The sequence below is a fragment of the Alosa alosa genome, chromosome 16, assembly GCF_017589495.1.
Source record: "Alosa alosa isolate M-15738 ecotype Scorff River chromosome 16, AALO_Geno_1.1, whole genome shotgun sequence".
In the NCBI taxonomy this organism is placed as follows: domain Eukaryota; kingdom Metazoa; phylum Chordata; class Actinopteri; order Clupeiformes; family Clupeidae; genus Alosa; species Alosa alosa.
In genome coordinates this window covers 18,823,391-18,846,162 of record NC_063204.1, presented here as the reverse complement: position 1 = coordinate 18,846,162, position 22,772 = coordinate 18,823,391, and the positions used below count along the sequence as shown (strand labels likewise).

The 22,772-nt window shown below is 40.0% G+C and overlaps 4 protein-coding genes across 11 annotated transcripts; 1 reads left to right on the top strand and 3 right to left on the bottom strand.

Annotated features, from left to right (window-relative positions):
* The first annotated feature begins 65 nt into the window (after nucleotides 1-65).
* Nucleotides 66-7,609, top strand: lrrc31 (leucine rich repeat containing 31). Of its 4 annotated transcripts, none has more exons than XM_048265666.1 (12): nucleotides 66-369; nucleotides 677-718; nucleotides 814-1,023; nucleotides 1,309-1,392; nucleotides 2,214-2,360; nucleotides 2,518-2,685; nucleotides 2,923-3,093; nucleotides 5,284-5,451; nucleotides 6,051-6,218; nucleotides 6,426-6,590; nucleotides 6,751-6,918; nucleotides 7,012-7,609. In XM_048265666.1, the coding sequence occupies exons 2-12, from the start codon at nucleotides 706-708 to the stop codon at nucleotides 7,347-7,349; spliced, it is 1,800 nt and encodes a 599-aa protein (XP_048121623.1). In that variant the 5' UTR covers nucleotides 66-369; nucleotides 677-705; the 3' UTR covers nucleotides 7,350-7,609. The 4 variants fall into 4 exon arrangements, with proteins under 4 accessions (XP_048121623.1, XP_048121622.1, XP_048121624.1 ...); XM_048265665.1 differs by having other exon boundaries at nucleotides 674-718; XM_048265667.1 differs by lacking the exon at nucleotides 1,309-1,392 and having other exon boundaries at nucleotides 69-369; nucleotides 674-718.
* Nucleotides 7,574-10,394, bottom strand: LOC125309022 (leucine-rich repeat and IQ domain-containing protein 4-like). Of its 2 annotated transcripts, none has more exons than XM_048265669.1 (5): nucleotides 9,150-10,394; nucleotides 8,687-8,860; nucleotides 8,399-8,537; nucleotides 7,939-8,135; nucleotides 7,574-7,767 (listed from the first exon to the last, which is right to left on the bottom strand). In XM_048265669.1, the coding sequence occupies exons 1-5, from the start codon at nucleotides 10,203-10,205 to the stop codon at nucleotides 7,612-7,614; spliced, it is 1,722 nt and encodes a 573-aa protein (XP_048121626.1). In that variant the 5' UTR covers nucleotides 10,206-10,394; the 3' UTR covers nucleotides 7,574-7,611. The 2 variants fall into 2 exon arrangements, with proteins under 2 accessions (XP_048121626.1, XP_048121627.1); XM_048265670.1 differs by having other exon boundaries at nucleotides 9,159-10,393.
* Nucleotides 10,395-11,426: 1,032 nt separating this feature from the next.
* Nucleotides 11,427-15,609, bottom strand: lrrc34 (leucine rich repeat containing 34). Of its 2 annotated transcripts, none has more exons than XM_048266506.1 (10): nucleotides 15,445-15,609; nucleotides 15,144-15,256; nucleotides 13,940-14,004; nucleotides 13,463-13,546; nucleotides 13,236-13,364; nucleotides 13,050-13,145; nucleotides 12,814-12,968; nucleotides 12,260-12,415; nucleotides 11,967-12,093; nucleotides 11,427-11,744 (listed from the first exon to the last, which is right to left on the bottom strand). In XM_048266506.1, exons 1-10 carry the CDS (start codon nucleotides 15,540-15,542, stop codon nucleotides 11,517-11,519), a joined length of 1,251 nt encoding a protein of 416 aa, XP_048122463.1. In that variant the 5' UTR covers nucleotides 15,543-15,609; the 3' UTR covers nucleotides 11,427-11,516. The 2 variants fall into 2 exon arrangements, with proteins under 2 accessions (XP_048122463.1, XP_048122464.1); XM_048266507.1 differs by having other exon boundaries at nucleotides 11,605-11,744; nucleotides 11,967-12,052.
* A 521-nt stretch (nucleotides 15,610-16,130) lies between these two features.
* On the bottom strand, nucleotides 16,131-22,198 carry mynn (myoneurin). Of its 3 annotated transcripts, none has more exons than XM_048267159.1 (9): nucleotides 22,139-22,198; nucleotides 21,214-21,492; nucleotides 19,645-20,266; nucleotides 18,566-19,088; nucleotides 18,230-18,389; nucleotides 17,809-18,026; nucleotides 17,414-17,491; nucleotides 17,025-17,111; nucleotides 16,131-16,704 (listed from the first exon to the last, which is right to left on the bottom strand). In XM_048267159.1, exons 2-9 carry the CDS (start codon nucleotides 21,486-21,488, stop codon nucleotides 16,499-16,501), a joined length of 2,169 nt encoding a protein of 722 aa, XP_048123116.1. In that variant the 5' UTR covers nucleotides 21,489-21,492; nucleotides 22,139-22,198; the 3' UTR covers nucleotides 16,131-16,498. The 3 variants fall into 3 exon arrangements, with proteins under 3 accessions (XP_048123116.1, XP_048123117.1, XP_048123115.1); XM_048267160.1 differs by lacking the exon at nucleotides 22,139-22,198 and adding an exon at nucleotides 21,870-22,093; XM_048267158.1 differs by lacking the exon at nucleotides 22,139-22,198 and having other exon boundaries at nucleotides 21,214-21,838.
* Between the last annotated feature and the right edge of the window lie 574 nt (nucleotides 22,199-22,772).

The following is a 22,772-nucleotide window of genomic DNA, read 5'->3' as shown; positions in this document are numbered from 1 at the left end:
GTTAAATCATTACGTTTCGAACACGCCTCCTATATGAGGAGCACATCACCTGGCTGTCTCGTGTCATGTTCTGCCTGCTTATTCATCAAGTTTGGCACAGCAAGTCATTGCGGGTCGACCTGTCTCTATCTCTAAATGGATTTCAAATAATTTATCGCACGATATCGACTGCAAGGAAGAGTTTTTGTGACAACGATTATATCAGGCAATGCGTCATTCCTAACGAGGCTACAGCTACTGTTTCTGTTATTCTCGTTGGTTTCAAATGCCAAACTGTTTATTTCCGGGAGAGCTATTCCACATTTGCGACACCAAAAGAATGATGCTATAAGTTCTACTCAGTCAACTCAGAAACAGTATTGACGCCAGGTACGAAAAGACACAGTGTAAGAAGTGCACTTTGCACTTTCTTTTTTTAAGTCGGAGAGTATCAATAGATTTTTGGGGAATAGGAACATCCTGTTTCTATTCTGAGAAGCAGGATACGAGTGCATATCCGTTTTGAGCAGGTCATTCAATTATTAGGTCCTATGCCTATCAAAGTGGTCATATAAACTGGGTTTACAAATATAAATATTTCGAAAACTATGGTGTACGAATGTGAAATGTAAGATAGGCAGGCTACGTTTGTCAATCATTTACCTAACTGTTGTTCACTACCTCCCATAAAAAGCAGCCCTCAACTCCCAGCCTTAAAGTAAAAGCATGGAATCATCAGGTATGTTATAGTCAATCTAATACATTGATACTGAGATGTTTCCAAACAAGTCTATAACATTACCTATTGAAATACTTTTATTCATATTGTTGTAGATGCCCAGCGGGTCCGGGATGGCTCTCAGAAAAGGTCTGCCATAGATCTGATCATGAACCAGATCCGAAGGAAGGCCTCTTTTGAAAGGCGACAGAGACCTGTTGGCTTCCTCTTCAGGCCTGGGGAAAACAATGACAGGAAGAGCAAAGGCATCCCAGAGATGAAGGAGTCCGATAGCTCTGAGGGGAAAAGCACAGTGTCAGGAACAGGTGAGCTGAACTTCCAGAGACATGGTTTTCCCACCTGCGGGGGCTGGCTGAAGTTGACCATTTCTGGCCATTCATAGATGTAATTCATTGACAACTCTTGACAGTTGATTTGAACTTGAATTTCCCCTTGAGGATCAATAAAGTATCTATCTATCTATCTATCTATCTATCTATCTGACTATTTGCCAATTTGCCAATCTAAGCCAATGAGCAAATTATGAGTTTATAAATCGAGTGTAATGTGTCACAATGTGTGTGTAAATGGTATGCACTTATTCACCTCAGGAGCTGAGGTGGCTAGTCGAACCACTTTTAATGGGGTCTCTGTGAAGTGTGACAGAATAGACTTAACTGATGAAATGAATATATGTGAGTAAAATTCGCACACTCATGGGCACCAGTTACAGTTTTTCTCAGTCGCTTTGGTGCTTTTCTCACATCACTATTAACATTTGCACAGCAATTAGTGCATTTCTCAAAACAATTAGTGCAAACTGTAAAACATAGTGGATAACCTGCAAAAGCACGTCACTTGCTCAAAATGGATAGTCCATTCCTCAAAAGCAGGTATTTATGTCAATGAAACTGCCAGTGTCACCAAAATGAGAAGTCTTGACACCATCGTTTATGAACAAGATAGTCAAATGGCTTTTTCATTTTTTCATTACGACAGTTTATGCTCTCAGTGTTTTCCCATGCAAAAAAAGGTCAGAACTCGGTGACACTACCTGAAAATGCTTAAGACAGCACTATACAGTACTTGCAGCCATTTGAAAACTACAGTAAAGTTACAAATTGCTGTAGTTAGGGGAGTAAGTGAGTGCAAGACATTGAATATGTACGTTTCACAGTTTTACTGTATATGCTTTTTGCAATTACAGCATTGTGACAGAATTTGATAACTAGTTCACCAATTTTGTATGTAATGACTCAAGCAATGAAATGAAGACTATTAGTTTTATTGGGAACGACTATTCAGCATTCATAAGTATAGTTCATTTTGACTGACATGACAAAGCAACTGATACATGTTCAAAAGCATTTGCAATTTGTTCAGAGGAAGGAGAAATTGCTACTATGATGTGCACAAATGACTAAATGTTGTGGAGGTTGAACTAATGGTTATGAGAATTTTCATTTGATCTGAGAAAAGCACCAAAGCGACTGAGAAAAACTGTAACGCACCACAGATACAGACCCCGTGGATATGGAGGTCGGCTCTGTGGTGGGCTGGGGACGCGTGAAGCAGTTTGTGGAGAAGTTGGGGAAGAAACCAGACAGCCAGGCTCTCAACCTCAGTCACTGTGACCTTACAGCCACGGACATGGTGGAGCTGGGTGAGTACACTGCTACGGTTTCCTGGGATACTGATCAATCCCTGATACTTTTCCTCAACGCCCTCCCCATACCTTTAACTATCCCTTATAACAATGTTAGGTTAATTGACTGCTTATCTTATCACTCACCGGCTTTTCTCCTTCTGTATTCACTCAGCAACTCTGTTGCCCTTCCTGACCCAGTTAGAGGTAGTAGACCTGTCTTGGAATGACCTGGTCGGAGGCTCACTGAAGGCTTTGACCTTTCACCTGCAGCATGTTGGGAAGTTGAGTATTCTGAGACTGTGTGGCTGCAGGATAACAGCCCAAGACCTTACATCACTTGGTGAGCCAGCCAATCTCACATATCCTGTTGAACTCAGTCATGTTATTGTTTACAGTTTGTGGTCAAATTTGTATGCAGAATGAAATGCAGAAATCAATGCTTTCCAAACATTCTCAAATAACCCCCAATTCTATTCTTAAATCCAAAATACCCCCACAACAAAAAGCCAACAAATAAGTAAGTCATTGTTTACACCCATTGAGGTCATACTAATAAGGACCATGGCTGATGCCACAGGTGAGAGCCTGGACTCTGTCCCTCTGCTGGAGATTGTCGACCTGTCCTGGAATGCAGGAGTCGGGGGAGATAGCCTGCACAGCCTCACCGGCCAGCTCCGCTCTGGCTGCATGATCAGGGAGCTTCGCCTGGTCGACTGCCAGCTCATTGATGCGGATATGAAGGCACTGGGTGAGGAGAAGAACACAGCTGATAAAAAACATATTTCAACTCCCAAAAAGAGTTTTAGAGATATCGTTATCTCCATCGCTGTTCACTTTAGCGATTGAACCATTGGCCTAAAAATGTAGGGAAACGGAAGAAATAAGTGGTATCGAAATTGGAAGGAAAAAGTATAAGTTAAGTTTATTTGCAGATGACCTTCTACTTTATTTAAGCAATGCAGATATCTCTATCCCTAGGGTATTGGAAATTATTACTGATTTCTTAAGGATTGCAGGAAACAGAATTGATGGTGATGGACTCCAGTAAAATCAATCTGAATAACTTTAGACAATTCAAGATACAGAGAAAGCATTTTAAGTATTTAGGATGTTGCATTAGTGCTGATAAAACCCAGCTATATAAAGATAATATGCTACCTTATTAAGAAAATTTAAAAATGATATTAAAAGATGGCTTAACTTGAGGATTAGTCTAATAGGCAGAATAAATCTTTTTAAGATGGTATGGCTTCCTAAGTTGGTGTTCATATTTCAAACTATACCCATAACACCACCTAAGTACTTTTTTAAAGAAATGAACAGCCTTCTGTCTTCATTTATTTGGTGCAATAAAGTTAGTAGATTGAAAAGAAAGCTTTTATTTTGTCCTCGAAGGGAAGGGGGGTTAAACCTCCCTAACTTGGAACTCTATCACTTAGCTGCACAAACGATATAGATCGTATTGTTAATAATACTAGGGAAGAATCATGGATAGAAATTGAAAATGAACAGTTACAAAGTCACAGTTTATTAGTTGCTCTCTTTTCAAGGGATAAAGTTAAGTCTACAAACTTTGTTATTAATAGCATGTTAAATGCTTGGAGAAATTCTAAAAAAAACATCTTGGCCAATGTTTAGGGCTCCCGTGGAATATACAGATTTGGAATAACCCTTCAATTAACATTCAGAAATCACAATTGCATTGGGATACTTGGATAAAAGCTGGAATTAGGAAAATATCAGACATTATAAGATGCAATTCAGTCCTGCCATTTCAGGAGTTGAAAGCTAAATATAAGTTAAAAGACACTGAAGCGTTTAGGTATATACAAATAAAAAATTGGATTAATAAACTTGATCTAGAGAACACAAGTTCCTCAGATATTATGAAAATATTTAACAGAAATGAAAAAAAGAGTCTGACCGGATACATGTATAAAAATTTGATTAAAGCTGAAGACAGCGATGAATTACTGAAAAATATATATAACCAGTGGACAACAGATTAGGCAAAAGAAAGATGGAAGGAATGCTTGGACCTCACAGTTAGGCTTACCTGTAATGAGAGTTTACGTCTAATTCAGTTTAAGTTAATGACGAGAATATACTACAGTAGAAATAAAATTCATAAATTTGATGTTAGATTATCTGATAGGTGTATAAAATGTAACCAACATGAGGATTCACTTATGCATTCCTTCTGGCATTGTAAATAATATGTATAACTTCCTACATTAGTTATACCTGAACCCTTTTTTTTGTGTGCGTGTGTGACTGTGTGTGAAAGGTGTGAGAATGTGTGTGAAAGCTGGGGAATGGGTGCAGGGAGGGGGTGGGACTGGGAGGTTGTTAGAATGAGGGAGGAGTGGGAGGTTTTGGGGTTGGTGTTATGAGGGAAGCATGAAATATTGGAGGGAAATCAACTTTTGGAGTTCTCTTTTTTTTTCCTTTTATTAAACGTGTTTAGAGAGAAATGTAATTTAAAAACTGCTGTTATTTTCCCTCTGCAAGTATTTAGTTTGAATGGTATCTTCAGTTGTAATGTGCTGACCCTAATAACTTCAAACAATAAAAAATAATTATATAAAAAAAAAAAAACTATATCAATACCATAATAACTGCCCCTGTGTATTAACCTCATAGCTGAAGAAATTTAGCAAAATCTACATATAAACCTCGGCTAAATAGTTTGGAAATGACAGTACTCCATGACGAACACTCACCATGCTAGAGTGATGTAATTTCTACTTATACAAGTCATTCCCCATGCTAAAAATATATAGAGATTTTGCATAAAGAATTAATAGAAATAGATGGAATGGCACTTATGTGTAAACATTTTACTCAACAGCAATTACACTTTTATATAGACTGTATATATAATTTTAATGTCAATACTAACTATACCGCTGGTGTTACTATTGTTATCATTTTTCAGGCCAGGCCCTTCCCTTGATGTCAAGTCTAGAGGACTTAGATATTTCATGCAATAGGATCACAACTGGAGGAATGAAAGAACTGTTCTCTTGTTTGAATGCAACTCATGGACTGAAGACACTAATGCTACATATGTGTGGCCTTGAGCAGGATGGCCTCTGCATCCTCGGTAACACACACACACACATACACAACACAGAGAGAGACACACGTGCACACGGACACACACACACACACACACACACGCTTGACCATGTACCATTAACATTAATTTGAGGATATTACTAGAAAATAGCAATGCTAATGCTATAATGTAGCATTGTTTGTATATAATGTGTATTGTTTAAGTACTATTTTTGTCGACAATCAGCTGTCGCACAATTCGAAAGAAATGTCATCTCTTATATTGCAATTATTGGCAAGACTGATTACATTTTAATTCCATAGCTGCCATGCTTTCTGAAGCCCCTTGAAATGTGCCTACCTAAAAAACTATAAAATTAAAGAAAAGCTTTTATTCTTGACCATTTATTCTTGTCTGAACGCCTCTAATCTTTTGAGCAAGATGGCTTTTATTATGCACCCATTAAATTATTGTTGTGGGAGGCAGTGAATCCGTAAAGTAATTATGTCGTTTGCATGCAGTTTTGTACTTAGTGAAGTAAAAATAGAATAACAAAACAGCAATTATAATGTTTATTAAAGCATGAGCACACTTTGAATAACATAACTGATGATTCATTTTTAACTCTTCTTTAATATTTATAGGTGAAGCACTCCAGTTCTTTCCGACCCTGGAGCGCCTAGACCTTTCTGCCAACAAAGGGGCCAGTGGAGGACTTGCCAAGATGACCAAGAACCTGGCACAGATGACTCACTTGTCCTGCTTGGGTATCCATTTGTGTAGCTTGTCAGAAGAGGATGTAATGGCCTTGGGTAAGTATGTGTAACAATGAATGTATGCATGTGTATATATATGTGTGTGTGTGTGTGTGTGTGTGTGTCATTATCCCAGCTTATGTGTGCATTTACATACATTTCTCTAGTCCAGGTCATACCATCCCCTATTGTGTGTGTGTGTGTGTGTGTGTGTGTGTCATTATTCCAGCTTCTGTGTGCATTTGTGTGTATACATTTCTCTAGTCCAGGTAATACCCTCCCTCAGTGCTCTTACAGAGCTGGATGTGTCATCAAATAAAAAGATTGGAGATGCTCTGCAGTCTCTCCTTACTGCACTTCCACTTCCCAAGATGCGCAAACTTCTTCTGAACAACTGTGGCCTGAGCACAGACTCATATCAAGCACTAGGTAATGAATCCACAACCTGACACAATGATATATATATATATATGAATATCATTGTGAGGAAATGTGCCCACATATAGCCCCCCACTGCTTAAAAAAATCTCTGACCAAGTGGAAACAGACGTTGCCACCCACCAGTCTCCACTTCCTTGTTCCCTCAAAGGCTCGGCCGTGCCGTCGCTTTCGCAGCTGGAGCGGCTGAACGTGTCGTGGAATAAGAGCGTGGGAGGAAATCTGGGGCTGCTGCTGGGAGGCCTGCTGAGCACATGCAAGCTGCAGGAGCTGCGACTGAGCAGCTGTGATCTAACCACAGAGGATGTGCTTCACTTAGGTAAGGCTTTCATCCGCAAAAAAATAGCCCCACGCAGCTGCACTGCCACTGCCTCGTCTGGGTCTTTGAACTTTGGGTGTCTCTGTTGCACAGCGTCTGCCTCCAAGCAGGGGGTGCTCTCCCAGGTGAAGCAGCTCGACCTGTCATACAATGGGACGGTGGGCGATGCCGGCTGGGCGGCGTTGTTTGACGAGGCTGGAGGCCTGAAGGCCTTGGAAGAGCTGGACGTCAGCCGGAGGCCGGCATCGTCCGCAGCAGCGTCCCCGTGGCTGGCTGGCCTGCTGGAGGCCCTGCCCAAGCTGCCCTCTCTCATGCACGTGGCCCTGCAGCACTGGGTCCTACAGCAAGAGGAGAGGGACAAACTGGATAATGTCATGAACAAGAGGAAACTCACAGTGGAATGTGACAAACAGAGCTTACCACCAACCTAGTCAGATCAACTGTGGAGGTAGAAAGAAGATGTGATTCTATAAAGCGCCATGACAAAACAAAACAAGAATTGTTCCAAAATTGAATTACTGAATGGTACACCAAATTGTAACTGAAAACAGTAAGCAAAGAATAGCTCCAAGTTCAATGAAATAGATGATCGATTAACATTGCTGTAGCCTATTGCTATTTCCACCATGGCAATGATGTCCTAATCAAAATTAGATAGATTTACATAAAGGCATTTATTTGGTAAAAATGAGTTCATGCATTTTTCTTGTTTGGTGTCCTCTTATCTTTTCCTTTGTGTGTCTTGTCCTTGTCTTTGTCTTTGGAGTCTTTACCACTTTTTGTTGTTCCTGGTTCCTTAAAAGGCCCCAACTTCTTACGTACCATTGTCCCCCGCCACCAAGCTTGAATCTGAAGTAAGGTAAAGATTTACATTAGATTTACGATGCAATGTTGCTTTGACTTTAATAGCCTGTATCTATATTTAGCCATAGCTTTCTCACGAGCAGACATAATGCAGATATTTAGTTGATTTCCATGGCAACATTAGAGAACATGTAGGGTGTATGGTGGGCGTCATACCTTTAAACAGTTAGCGCCTCTACAGATTTTCTCTTTGAGATACCGAACTACTGCTTCAGCACCCTGTTCACAGACTTCCAGTGGTGGGGCAGTCATGGGGTTTTCAGTTAGCGTGAGAATGCCAAGGTTTCGAAGATTGGAAAAATCTACTGGGAGGCTGCTCAGGTTATTAGTCTGAAGGTAAAGCTTCTTCAAACCTGAAAATGAAATAAAATATGATTTCATTCATGGATTTCATATGGATTATATAATACTAATATGATTACAGTTATTAAATACACAAAATAAAATTATTTTTTTATTTTAAACACTTTCATTTCTAACTAATTATCAATTTAAGAAGGGAGGGATCATTTGCATGGTGTAAAAGCAGCCAGGATAATGTTATAACTTTATGATAAGTTAGATTTAACAGACAAACACAGACACACACACACAGACAGACACACGCACATATTACCAGTTAAGCAACCAATTGTTTTTGGCAGTGCTTTGAGTTTGTTGTTATGAAGGTCCAAAACCTGTAATCTTTGCATCTTGCCAATACTGTTAGGCAGGCCCACCAAGTTATTGTTGTCTAGGTAGAGTTCTTTGAGTTTCTGGGAAAATGTCCATAACATAGTTTAATACTGTATCTATATATTAATATTGATGTATCTATTTACATATAGATTATAGGCCTATAAGGTGAATGTAGAAATGTATATATTTTATGAAATAGGCCCACACTGTAAAACTGCATTCTTACTGTGAGCTGAGTAATGGTCTGTGGAAGAGAGTGGAGCTTCATGCCTTGATCCTGGCCAAGATAAAGCTTCTCCAGCAACAGCAGCTCACATACAGCAGTAGGGAAAGTCGAGAATTGGTTTCCAGACAGACCAAGATTTTTGATCTTAGATAATGACTGTATGCCTGCAGGAATCTGTAGACCCAGAATGAAAATAATGCAACAATTTCAATAGAAAACCAATTACAAAAGAATCGTGGAAAGTGAATTCCATACAGGGGTTTGGAAGTAAATTGAGATTGATTTGAATTATTTTAAAGTATGAAAATCTGATACTATATGTGCTATATAATATCTGCCATGCACAAATAAAGTTGGTTGGTTAGATTTGGATATGTGCCAAATGCAACCAAGAACCATCCATAATTCTATCATTTCAATCTGGCTATTCTTTAGGTATTGATGAACATAAGGGTAGGCCTACAGACAGTACCGCTCTCAGTTGGTTGTCATCTAAGCTCAAATCTTCCAGGTGGACAAACGAAAGGATCTCCATGGGGAAGTCCGTTAAACTGTTCTGACTCAGGTCTAGCACACATAAATTCTGAAGATTTACAACATTAGGATGCAGTTCCTTTAGGCCTGTGTTCTTCAAATAAAGGACATGCAAAGAATTGAGCATGCAAATCTGAGCAGGAAATGTCCTAAGCATGTTGTTTGAAAGTGCCAGGTCTACCAGACCTCTAAGGGCCCTGAAACAGTGTGGCAGCCTGGTGAGGGAGTTACTCGAAACATCCAAGACAGTGAGGCGGCCAAACTTGCAAAGAGATCGAGGGAATGAAGACAGTCGGTTAAATGATACAAAGAGTTTCTTCCAAGAAGATCCACAATCATAATCCGAGACTGTAACAATTTGATTCCGTCCAACATCAATGATTTCCAAATGGGGCAGTTTACCCAGCCCTGCTGGAAAAAACTGGAACAAATTGTTATTCAAATATATTTCTCTTAGGAATAGAAGGTTGGTGATCTCTGAAGGGAGAGCAGTAAGAGAATTATCTGACAAACCCAGAATTTCCAGTCTAAAGAGATTTTTGCAGATTAAATCATGGAGCTCTTTAAGATCCAGTCTGTACAATCTGAGCTCACGCAAACCATGCAAGCGATGGAGCACATCCTGCATTTGTTCAGGGCATTTGAACGGATTGTGACTCAGATCCAAGGAACGCAGATTTTGCGACAACCTACCAAGATCCCCGCAAACGCAACTCAGAAGATTTTCGTGCAAGTAAAGAACACGCAGATTTTTCAGTTGGCTGATCTCGGAAGGTAGTGAACAGATGAAGTTCCCCTCCATATGTAACTCCTCCAGATATTCCAGATGTAAAAGGTGAACTGGGAGGGCAGTGAGAGAACAGAATGAGCAGTCCACAAACATCACTTTTCCTTTACAGCGCTTCGAGAGTCCCATAACTTTCAAATCCAGTGTCTTGTCCTTCTGTCTGTAAGTCACGTCATCGCAGAATCGCACCGCCACCATCGTTCTCCTTAGGCCTCTCAGTAGGCCTAAAGTTGCTCACGGAAACCAGAAACTAGGCCAAGCATAAAGCACTTAAAATACGAATTGTTGGGTTAGTTCATCTCATCCCAACCACATCCCTTCCATCATTGAATGATGTTGGAATTCATTCGAATCCATATTAATTAGTTGCACAGATGCACAAAGCAGTGCAGCTAACAATGACTCAACACGCAACTTTGTAACGTCATAAGGCATCTCCATCATCACGATACAGACAGTAAGTTCTAATTGTAAAATTCAAGACCTTTCCAAACTATTCTGATTTATTTTAGACTGTTTTGTTGAACAAATGTGTATTTGTGTTGAGATTTTAATAATTAACTTCCAGTTCTGGAAAACAGCAATTTGCTATTTCATAATAATATTCCAGACTTGCCATACATGTACAAGCACATTGAATAATATGTTTTACTACAATTGGAAACAACCATCAGAAAACAACTAAGGCTGTTAAATGCATTATCGCTTCTATAAATAAGCTATTCAAAAAACAGGGACATATTGCTATGGCCTAGGATGCAACTACATCATTATAGTCATGACCTTTATTGCTGGACTCAGGTTCCATTCAGAAAACACAGACAACAGAGGCATGATGACATATAATATAAAAACATTTGCACTTCTTTTACAAGACATTTACACCAGTGTTTCCACAAAGTGACCGGTATCGTATCGCCATTAAACCTAGAATTTGACAGCAGAATAACAATGTTGTTCTGGAAGTCATTCAGTCAACAAATAAATGTGTACATCAAACTTATCAAAAACACCTGAAATGTGCCGACTCGTTCATTATAATATGAAACACTGATTATTTATTATTTGTATCATAATCAGAGATCTGATATATGATGTAGTGATATATGATTTTGTTTTATTACAGACATCCAACAAAAGTCTGGAAAACAAATATTGTTATCCCCTTTTGTCCATCAAGACAATACTAATTTTAGCATTGTATTGCACATCATATTTCACCCCAACATATATTCAGTAGCTGCTGAAAGCCAACACAACTAGGAGAAAGAAAGGCCAGATCATCAGCTTACATTTGTACATTACATAACATTACAGATTTACTAAGGTACATCCACAGCCAGTGAAGAAAATGTTCATGACAACCACTTCTTTGTGTTCATATAAATATTTTATTGGGGGTCAAAATTTGTTATTATAATTAGCCTATTGCTGATCTCATTTTGTCCAGTTACTATCAGTGATCATAAGCAGAAGAGGGGCCAGAGTAAGCAAGAGTGGCCAAAAGTGTCAGTCCAGTGGGGCCGGAAGAATTAGCAAATCATCTGAATTAGCAGACAGGGCCAGTGCTGAATTGCTGGCAATGTCTTCATCCTCACCGTAGCTGGGAGTCCAGTAGAAATGCCTGTGCAGACCATGAAATAACTCTGCTAAACACACGTGGCCATCCACCATATAGGGCGAGACGTCAGTGTGCATCTCCAGCAACCTGCCACTCCTCATGAGTTTGGTGAATGCCTGTGTACATGCAGAGGAAGAGACAGACAGTAGGGGGTGATGTTACACCATCTATTGGAGACCCCGTGTACAGCATCTCTTCTTGTACTTACAACTTTTGTCTCAGTTCCACAGAACTATGCAACAACATATTACTAGACTGTTCCTCCGGATGCCTATTTCATCCAACAGGATAGAGATATATTGCTTATAATCTAAAGCGATTAGAAAGGTGCATCTCACCACACACACAGACTCCTCCAGCTTGTTGCCCCAGATGTAAATATGAGATAGAGAGCTGCTGATCTTCATGACCTCTGTAATAGTAACTAAACCCAGAGTACCAATGTTGTTGTAAGGGATGGACAATCTGTAGGAACAGTCAATGAAACAGGGGCCATACTCATACAGTACATAGCATAAGATGTGCTTATGGGAGATCTGATTTCTATAACAATATAAGAACAACTAAGAAACTATTTTATACAACTGGACGGCAATTGTAGTCAATCTCTGCTCAGAAATGTGTCACTTACGCTTTGAGTTTGCACCGGGGCAGCACAATGGCCTCACTCAGGTGGATGGCTCCATCATCCTCAATGCGATTGGCAGACAGGTCGAGTATCTCCAGGGGAGAGCCCTGTTTTAAGACCTCAGCAAGGAACTTGGCACCATCCCTTGTGATCTTGTTGCTACATTAACAGATATGTAATACTCATTTCCTGTCTATTTTATACAATGACTTTGCTAAATTTCTTCAGCCATGCATTTATTTTCTACATTCTTCTCTTGGATTAAAGCATAAACTGACTGGCTATTGGGGCCCTTGTGGGTGCTCAGCCCACAACTGAGTGATCTCATACATGAAGGATAGCTTTACACTGGTTACTACTTGAAATGTAGTATTTTGTGATATGATAGTACTGTAATGTTAACTGCAGTTAATACACAGGTGCGGTCAATCTATTTTTTTGGATGGCATAATACACTCTCATGTGGTTTTTTCATAATGTGTCTTATACAGAGGACATTACTGTGTGATGACAGAGGAAAGGCAGGGATAAAGTAAGAGTAAGTGTATGTGGTATACCAGCGGAGGTCCAGGTAGCGAAGGCTCTTGTTGCTGTGCAGGGCCTCACACAGCCTCTCTACACCAGTGTCTGTCATTTCATGCTTCCCAAGGTGCAGCTCACGCAAAGTCTGATTCACTACTAGCATACGAGCCATGTGAATAGTAGTCTCCTCCTGAAAAAAGAAAGACAAGCCATGCTTAGACAAAATGAAGATAGTGTTTAACCACATTTTTTTTCCACCATTCAGTGTTACCTGATGGCTATAGAGCAATGGCCGACTCAAGTTGATGACACGAATGTGTTTATTACTGTTCAGGACGATGGAAAAAGCTATCAGGCTTTGAGTATCCTGAGGAGAGAGAATTACATGGTACAAAGGTTTGTTAATACAGAGTTTTGACTAGGAACAGTAAGCGCTGACATGGTGTTGTATCAATACCAAATCACAGTCAGAGCAGTCCAGCTCTTCCAGGTTGTTATTTATTTGCAGCATGCTGGCGAAGTGCATGGCTCCTTTGTTTCCAATTTTATTACCCGTCAATCTTAGGGACTTCAATGTTTTGTTTAACTGGTGAAAAAATAGAAAGTTCAATTAATGACACAAGACAGAAAAGAGCAGTATACGGTTCAATTCAATAACCCAGTATACGGCCAAACTTTACCTACATGAAGACTTTTTGCAATGTGTTCTGCACCCTCAGCCTCAATATTGTTACACATGAGATTCAAGGACTGAATGGCCACATTGTCCTGTTAAACAAACAAAGAAACAAAAAACATTTACTCTCCAATTACAGTTTAAAAAGGCAACACAACATCAATATGAATAACTTGCAGTTGCATGACCTTGCAAATGACCATTTTATTCCTGATTAGAAAGTATTCTAAAAATTTAATCTTCTTTATACATGGATATGTCCATCATAACAGACTCCTGTGAAATAAAGTATCCTACAACTAATCTACAACTATTTAGAAAATATTATTCAATCAGTGTTTTACTAGCATACCACAATGTGCACCCACAAAGAATGATGATGTGAACTTTACCAGCTTGATATGGCCAACATATTATCATTATCATACAGTACATTATGAGGATCTGATTAATTCCTCTGTATTTAATGGAGTTCAATACCTCACCTGAAGAAGTCCTGCTAAGTGTCTTGCTCCTTGGTCTGTGATGTCATTGTATCTTAAATCTAACCCTAAAAAAAGATGTTTTGTTTAGTAAATTACAAATACATTTCTTTACAACCTAAGACAACAAAGAAGGCCAACCGATCCAGTGGATGAATTACATACCCAACATTGTCTCACAAATTAGAGTTTTGACTCACTGTTTCTCATGTGACTATGGTGATATTCAGTTGATTAAAGCCAGCCAGTGTAACTGTAACATTAACTACAGCGGTTTGCGACCACCAATTGGACGGTGCAGGCAAATGCTCACTATATTTTTCTGAAAGCTATGTATCTCTGGTGTATATTTCTGTATGATAGCCACTTGGATCTAGTGGCTTTGAGATTTTGAAACCACTGTTTAAAGTGGTTACATTTTAAAAAATATATCAGAACATATCAGTGACTGAGTCTGGCCCCAGTGCCCAAAGGGTTAAGTACATTTCCTATTTGAAATAAAAAAAAAGTGAAGGGCCATGCATTAACCCATAACCTTTGACTATGACCAACGACCTTGAACACCCAATCAGTTCGTCTGGCCCTCATTGTGATTAAATGTACAAGGTTTGAAGAAAATAATTCAACATGCACATATTCTGGTGGAACTGGTAGGCTGTAACTGAAAACTATTTTTTTTTTAATTCATTTCAGTTCATTTTCAATCCCAAAGCTACCAGATCCAAGTTGCCAGCATGAAGAAATATGCCGTAAAGCTTCTCTGTGTAGGCTATACCTTGAAGAAAAATATAAGCTAGTGAGCGTTGCACCCCACCAAGTGGTAGTGAACGGAAACATTTTGAGGGCCTTTGCTCAGGGATGGCTTTAAAGTTTAGAGCTGATCTCAAATAATTATATAATTTGTTCAGATACACAACTTACTGTGATGATCTGGCAAATAGTCAAGATAGCACAAAAAATGCATGCATTCTAAAGGCTTGATATTGGGTAATCTGAAAACCAAAACAGTGGGTGGTCTAATATTAATGTTGAATAGGAGGCCTAGGGTTGGACTAAACAGCTGTCTCTCTTAACCTGAATATGGGCTAAAACTATAAAGACAGGCTCATTCAGTAAGAGATAATAGTGGAAATATGACAAAATAGACCTTGTGCAAGCTTTGCCAGGATAGAGACCCATATAGCTTATTGAGTTAACGTTGACCTACCTTTTACTGATTCATTATCATTCAGAATTTTTGAAACTGCAAGCAAGTCGTTGTCATTTAGTCTCTTCACCTCTTTCAGCCGATCGTTTCCGGTTAATTTGATCACGGCGTCACTACAATGTGCCATAACGTGAACATTTAGGAGGAATAGTCTGTAATGAGCGACTTCAACTTTGATATATTGGTATTTTTGAACGTTAGCATGCTTTATGGTAACGTCAGGCTCAGACAACTTGAGTGATACCAGAGATGGCCGTTAAACTAAAGTATTCGTGGTTAGAAGCTAGGTAATTTTACCTACCCTGTGTTTTTGCCTGCGTCTTCAAGTACTTGCATGACATATACATTGATGGGCACTTGCACCTCTGCACAAATCTTGTAATAAAGGTCTTCCAACATCTCGCATGGTAATACGACAAACTCAGTGGGCTCTTACAATATTCAGTGTGGCAAAAAGCTTTGACCACGTTCCTATAGCAACGACACATGCGCCCTCCTCTATAAAGTATCTGACATCACGCATGGGCCTGCCTTTGAATTTTCATCACACGTCTTTTATCATTTCTATTACCTATCATATATGTTAGATAAAATTGGTCTGATTTAATGTGTTTGAAGCGGGATAATTATCTTACAACACATTTTCAGAAACCAAATCACAAGTCATCTTGTGCCACTATTTATATCTTGCCTCGAGATGTTTTTACAAAGGGCACTTCGTTTTCTTTATAAATACCAGGCAGCTTGAGGAGGAGTATGGAATAAAGGATAAGTTTTGTCATTGTGGTATGTTTTTCCTTATATAATGTGATCGGCAATGCTGAGCATTTATGGTTGCCTTTATTACTGCTGCATTTGTTACTTTTACACAAATGAGGAATGTTGATTGACTGGCCAACCACAGCTGATGGGAGGGAGCTATGACTGACTGTGTACAAATTTGTTTCAACCAAAACAATGACCAACCCTTAACTTCTAACCCTGAAGCATTGTCAAAAAGTGTGAATTTTAATGATATGTTAAATTAACATATTTAATTATGTGTTAAATATGTTAAACACACTCCATGCATCCCATCCATTCAGAATTGACTAAATGGAAGATATGGGGTAGTCTTTTGTATGACCACAGAAATTCACAAATGTTCTTCCTTACAAAATAAAATACACACACAATCCATTAACATAAATGCCAAAGCTAAACAATTAAAAACATGTATGAGGTTGCAATTCAATAATTCAAATTCTGGACAGAAATGCCATTATTCTGCATTTAATGCCAAGGCATTGGCACCAAACTACTTCCAACACTGTAATTAAATTATGCTCTTCACAAGTAGTGGCTCTAAGTCCCGTTTACTCTGCCTCAATTGTGTGGACGATGACGATCTGCGTTGTTTCCATGGATGCGGCAGTGTCCGCTGGGATTTCCAGCTGCTCAAATGTAACTCCAGTGGGGTTGAGCGGAGATGCACACATGCGAGCAATCAGCCCTTGGTGGTCAATGGGGATGTTGAGAGGAACGGCTGCAGTGGTCAGGGTCTCTTCAATTTCAACTGCAGCTGTAGGGAAGACATTTAGCTTTGACTTCAAGGAGCACTAAAATGGTTCTCAGTGTACATGTGTATGTTTGGCCAAGAAGTCAGTTTATATGTAGGTACAATACATAGAAAGTTTTGAACATGCTTTTTGAAATACTATACTTGGGTAGATCAGGGTTTCTCTCTATTACTGTTTTCATTTACTCTACAGCAAGAGTAAAAATGCAACGACATATTGTTGACCTTTTTAGTTTGACATTTTAATGTCATTGACCTTTAGATATTATCATACTGTAAACAATCTGGAAGAGCCAGATGCCAATGTAATAAGACCATCTTACCACCGTGTTTCTTCTCTTTGTGTCTCTTCAAGCCACTTGGGTCAGCAAACATTTGTCCACAGAGATCACATCTCACTCGTTTATAACCTACGGTAGAAAGAAGAAAACACTGTGAGGTAGACATAAAACTGATGTAAATTCAAGACAACCCCCAGAAGCTCCAAAATGATTAAAAACAGGACCATTTTACCCAAAGGACTGGTAGGGGCAAACACATCTAACATGTTAAGAGTTGAATTATGGAGTTTGTCTAAAAACATCCTAAGCAACATGGATATCATGAAAGAAGGAAATGATTCATATAATATTTGAAAATGTTGCATTAAATCAACCAAGCTGCTAGAACCATCTTTGGTAATGAACTAATGTACTAAAAATGCAGTTTTTACCATGACTGTCCATGTGTTTCCTCAGTTCTCCAGTAGTAAAGAATCTCTTGCCACACACCAAGCACAAGTACGGAGCGTCTGTTGGTCACATGATAAATTAAATAATAGTAAGGAAGTGAGGTACCATCTAACACAATTTGCACAATTTGAGTAAGAGAAACAACTGTTGCACTCAAGCTGAATAGCAGTCAGCATGATGTTAGATGACCTATACAAGCCACCCACTCTCAACATTATGTACACATTACTGAACATAACACTTACAGAGCAATGAAGCGCACAGTCACTGATGGTCTGTCATTATATACTGATAATCATATGCTGTGGATGAATGGTTTATCTTTTTTGCTTAATCTTTGTGTTGCTTCAGATGAAATAAAATCAATGTTCCTTACTGGATGTAGCTTCCTCCTCTGCTTTTTTAAGCTTCTCCTTTGCATGTTTCCGCGAATGGGTTATGAGGGAGCTGGAGACAGCAAAAGCCCGACCGCATGTGTCACAGACATACGGCTTTTCACCCGTGTGCCGCCGCATGTGATAGGTCAGTGTGCTGGCCTGGGCAAAGCACTTTCCACACAACTCACAGTTGTATGGTTTCTCACCACTGTGCTTCCTGAAGACAAAAGATGTTGAGAAAACTGTAAGACCAGGAATAGTTTGACATAAATAAATACTTGTGCATATTGAATGAGACCATAAAACTCCATAAGATTATAATGTAAAACAGCATCAAAAAATGTGCTAAATGTGAACACAGACAAACTGGGGTTATTGCTATTCAAGGAAAATATTTTTGATCTGAAATAAGAAGGTCACCTGCAGTGAATTTTGAGGTTGCTGGATGTTGCAAACTGTAGACCACAGTCGTTGCACTGGTAAGGCTTTTCCTCCCCGTGGTGCATGCGGCAGTGGAAGACCAACTGGCACTTCTGAGCAAATGACTTGTCACATTTATCACACTTGAATGGCTTCTCTCCTACAAGCAAGAAAAAGAAATGTTTCACTTGTGTTTTTTGACAACAAATATTATATATTAGCATTACAAATCACTCACTGGATCACTGAGCCCCAGGTTTAGAAGTATTTTGGCCAATATTCTATAATCCCCAAATAGATTAGAATAGACTAGGCGACGTGTCAAAAGTATCTCACCTGTGTGAATGCGCAAGTGTGTCTTCAGCTGGTTCCCTTGTCTGAACGTGCGGTTACACAGCTGACACTCATAGGGCTTCAGGCCCTTGTGGATGCGCATGTGCCTGCGCAGGCTGCTCAACTCCGAGAAGACCTTGCCACACGAGCTGCAGATGGGCCGGCTCTTGCCCAGCTGCCGACTGCCGGCTCCTAAGAGGGTGTCCTCACCCACCATCTCCATCATCTCCACCATCTCCTCATCTCCCTGCGCCTCTTCCTCTTCACACTCTCCGACCTCCACCTTCATCACAGCGGCATAGTCAGAGCTCTCCTTCAGCTTTTTGCTGGGGACCCTCTTGCGGTTGCTCTTCCTTATCTTGGCAGGGTTCAGGGGGTCATCATCCTCTCCATCAGGTGTGAATTCACAGTCGTCCATGCTGCTGGTGGGTTCCCCTTGTTGCTCAGTTTGTTGTTCATCAACAGGCATTTCGTTGCTCGGTTCAGCTTCAACTGCAGGCATGTCACTCGCTGGTTCTGCAGTCACCTTCTCAGGCATTTCATTCACTGGTTCTGCCGTCACCTTCTCAGGCATTTCATTCACTGGTTCTGCCGTCACCTTCTCAGGTACTTCACTCGCTGGTTCTACCGTCACTTTCTTTGGAGGACGCCCTCTTCCTCTTCCTCTACCCACCGCTCTACCTCTTCCCCGTCCACTCGGTCGCCCTCTGCCTGCGTCCCCGTCCCTTTGGGAACTGCCTCTCCTCTACTGCAGGGTCTCAACGTTTTGGGTTTTTTTTTTGGCTTCCCTACCCCTCTTGCCCGTTGATGCTGCCTGCTCTTTGGGGTGGGGATGATTAAGCCAGGCTGGAGTGGGTGACTTCTTTCCTGGGACTCACTCTGCCTGTGCTCTCCTGTTCTTCACTCTCCTCCACTTCAGCTAAAGGTGGAAGCATGTCAACTGGCTCTGGGCTGGGAGCAGAACACTCTGCAATAGCTTCTGCTTTGGCTTCTGCTGTCTGCCTCTGCACGCTGCCACCGCAGATTGCAGGCCTGAATGATAGCCTCTACAGGCATGTCACTTTCGCTGGTTCTGCAGTCACCTTCTCAGGCATTTCATTCACTGGTTCTGCCGTCACCTTCTCAGGCATTTCATTCACTGGTTCTGCCGTCACCTTCTCAGGTACTTCACTCGCTGGTTCTACCGTCACTTTCTTTGGAGGACGCCCTCTTCCTCTTCCTCTACCCACCGCTCTACCTCTTCCCCGTCCACTCGGTCGCCCTCTGCCTCGTCCCGTCCCTTTGGGGGAACTGCTCTCCTCTACTGCAGGGGTCTCAACGCTGGGTTTGGGTTTTGGCTTCCTACCCCTCTTGCCCGTTGATGCTGCCTGCTCTTTGGGTGGGGATGATTCGCTTGTGGCTGGAGTGGGTGACTGCTTTTCCTGGGACTCACTCTGCTCTGTGCTCTCCTGTTCTTCACTCTCCTCCACTTCAGCTAAAGGTGGAAGCATGTCAACTGGCTCTGGGCTGGGAGCAGAACACTCTGCAATAGCTTCTGCTGCGGCTTCTGCTGCCGCCTCTGCCGCTGCCACCGCATTGCAGGCCTGAATGATAGCCTCTAAACTAGGTTTCTCGTCATTCTGGCAGAGTCGATCACACTGGTTCAGCACTTCTTGCATTCCCAAGAAAGCAGCTGCTTTCCGTATGTCTGAAATATCATCATTGCTAAAGGCAAGGAGAAAAACAAAACGTCATCAACACCAATGTGAATGTCCGAGGGGCCATCTGCCAGAGACTGTTTTGCCAAAGCTATTACATTTAGTAATGTTGTTATTTACTAGGCAGGTTAACAAACTTACACAAACTATATTTTAATTCAAATTGTAGTTGCCAGTAACACATCTTCAACAAAGAAAAAAAAGTATATCATAACATTCTTACTTTGGAGAAATGGCCTTGAGATTAGCTACCAACAACGTTAGCTAAGTCAAGAAAATACACCAATAAAAATGTAATTAACTTATTTAGCCTACACAGCTACTAATCTGGGTTAGTAACTATCATTTCAACAGTGTTGCTATGTGCACGAAACACATTATGTGCACTTTTGATGAACAGTTACTAAATGAATTTTTCACGTTAAACGTTTCACATTAGCTAGCACAGGTTATACACATATCAGGATGCTGGATTACCTTAATATTGAACATTAACTGTTAGAGAAATTTCTATGTGAAATTAGACTGACTGACTTACATGATCAGTGAACAAAAATCCTTAAAAGTTATGGGTGAAAAGGAGCAATTTCCTTCAAGTGACATTTGAGAGAATTACTAGGCAAATGACTTCTATTATCAGTAACACCTAGAATGCTAGCATTAATGTTAGAGGCTAGCTGAACAAGAACCCAAGCTCAAGCGAACAGGAAATTAGTAAATGGTACACAACCTACAGGATCTAGGCCTACTTATCGAGAATGTAAACTCGATCAAAGGTCATTAGTATGATTAGTACACCATGGGTTATGAGATATATTTTTAACATTTCTGAAAAAAAAATATATAATTAGATTTTAGAAAACTAACTGATACAATGTTGTTGTTCACTGATTATGTACATCAATTTGAATATAATAAGTCATGTCTCATTGATTAAAAAAATAGACATTTTACCTGTCAATATTTAGATTTCCAGTGTAAACAAAGGTCAAAAGTCTCTGAAACGTTGCCTCGGTCACCCATTCTGGGTCTAACGTTATAGTTGTGACGCCTTCTCCTTCAAGCGCACTTCGAGATGCGAAGAACTCACTGAAGGCTGCAAGTACATTCCGGTGAGCTTGATACCGCGACGGACCAATAACAATGGTACAGTCGCAAAGAAATCCCCGTTCTCTTTGCTTTTTAAGCTGCTCCAGCAGGAGCTCGGCATGAACAAGTGTTGTCATCATCAATCTGGAGAGATGAACAAAACAAACGACTAGTAAACATACTTTGGTTTGTAATTTATCCTCGGGCATTTATATTAATCAAACTTAAATATTTCAATGTATTATCTAAATACGTAGCCTTATTTGGCCAATGCTGCAGCTCGTGACTCTATTTAAAAAAAAAATGAAATAATTGGTAAAGGAATTCTGATGATTCGCATCCACTTTGAAGATGCAAGAATAAACTAAAGGGAAATAAAAGTTCCCGCGTCAGATATAAGACTTGGGTGTGAGCAGTTACATTGTAGCATAATTTGCGTTCTGCAACCAAAATAAGACATATCTATTTTGATTCATTTTTTAGAGAAATGCATGGAATCATCTATACCAAATTATTATTACCAATAGTGAAACAAAAAATATAAGCAATATCTGCGTTAGCCAATACAAAATACATGTGAACCGACAAGTGACAGCGTAAATATCGATAAAAACAAAAAGGGCTCTTATTTCGAAAGCGCTGGTCCGAAAACGCAGAAGGCGAAGTTGTGAAGTCCAGAAACAACTGCCTACATAACAATTATACGTGCTATTAGCCAGTAAAGACTGAAAATACAAGCTATTAAAAAGGAGAATAGCGATACAAAAATACATTTGCAATACGACATTACCTTTTAATCCTTATTCTTGTTCAGCCATTTTCCCGTGACGTCAGGGGAATTGGATTGATGTCATATCCGTTTCAGATGCTTCTTTGTTATGTTCACAGTCTAGCGATGATTATTACCACCACCCAATGGACTGGAGTGGCGACAATTAATTTACAGATTCTTAAAATTCATACCATTAATAAATAATAATAGTATATTTTGACTCCTGGAGCCATTTCTTAAAAAGTGTCAGATCAGTGACCTGATTTGAAAGTGATGGGAAATCAGGATTCCATCCTCAATGTGTCAGCTTTTTCTCCCTGGTTTATGGGTCGGCAGAGACAAATACCAACATTCTGACCAATGTATGGTAATGTCACGAGGTGCAATTTACAAACAATTTCATAAATGGTTAAAAGTTATAAAGATGTGCTTACATTGACCATATATTGTATCACCTCATCATGTGTCTGAATCTTAAAGACTCTTATTACCCTGATTGATGACTATTTGAGTTCAATACAATACCTGAGATGGTTATTTTAGTTCAAATGTAACCAAGATCCATGCACAGCCTGGTTAGGTGCAGGTAGATTGCAGGAACATACTTTAAATAGCAAAAAATAAGATTGATCTACCGCACACTGTCGTTTAC

Bases quoted from the DNA above. Each gene is read 5' to 3' on its own strand.
- lrrc31 (XM_048265666.1), top strand. The intron at 3,094-5,283 runs GTGAGGAGAAGA...ATCATTTTTCAG, and splicing joins TGCGGATATGAAGGCACTGG to GCCAGGCCCTTCCCTTGATG. The intron at 6,219-6,425 runs GTAAGTATGTGT...ACATTTCTCTAG, and splicing joins AGAGGATGTAATGGCCTTGG to TCCAGGTAATACCCTCCCTC.
- LOC125309022 (XM_048265669.1), bottom strand. From the start codon at position 10,205: ATGGTGGCGGTGCGATTCTGCGATGACGTGACTTACAGACAGAAGGAC. The intron at 8,136-8,398 runs GTAATATGTGCG...TTTCATTTTCAG, and splicing joins AACAATTGGTTGCTTAACTG to GTTTGAAGAAGCTTTACCTT. The intron at 7,768-7,938 runs GTATGACGCCCA...ACCTTACTTCAG, and splicing joins GAGGCGCTAACTGTTTAAAG to ATTCAAGCTTGGTGGCGGGG.
- lrrc34 (XM_048266506.1), bottom strand. From the start codon at position 15,542: ATGTTGGAAGACCTTTATTACAAGATTTGTGCAGAGGTGCAAGTGCCC. The intron at 12,416-12,813 runs GTATACCACATA...CTGTTAATGTAG, and splicing joins CGCTACCTGGACCTCCGCTG to CAACAAGATCACAAGGGATG. The intron at 11,745-11,966 runs GTGAGATGCACC...GCATGTACACAG, and splicing joins TGGAGGAGTCTGTGTGTGTG to GCATTCACCAAACTCATGAG.
- mynn (XM_048267158.1), bottom strand. From the start codon at position 21,557: ATGCCCGAGGATAAATTACAAACCAAAGTATGTTTACTAGTCGTTTGT. The intron at 18,390-18,565 runs GTGAGATACTTT...TCTTGCTTGTAG, and splicing joins ACACTTGCGCATTCACACAG to GAGAGAAGCCATTCAAGTGT. The intron at 18,027-18,229 runs GTGACCTTCTTA...TTTTGTCTTCAG, and splicing joins AACCTCAAAATTCACTGCAG to GAAGCACAGTGGTGAGAAAC.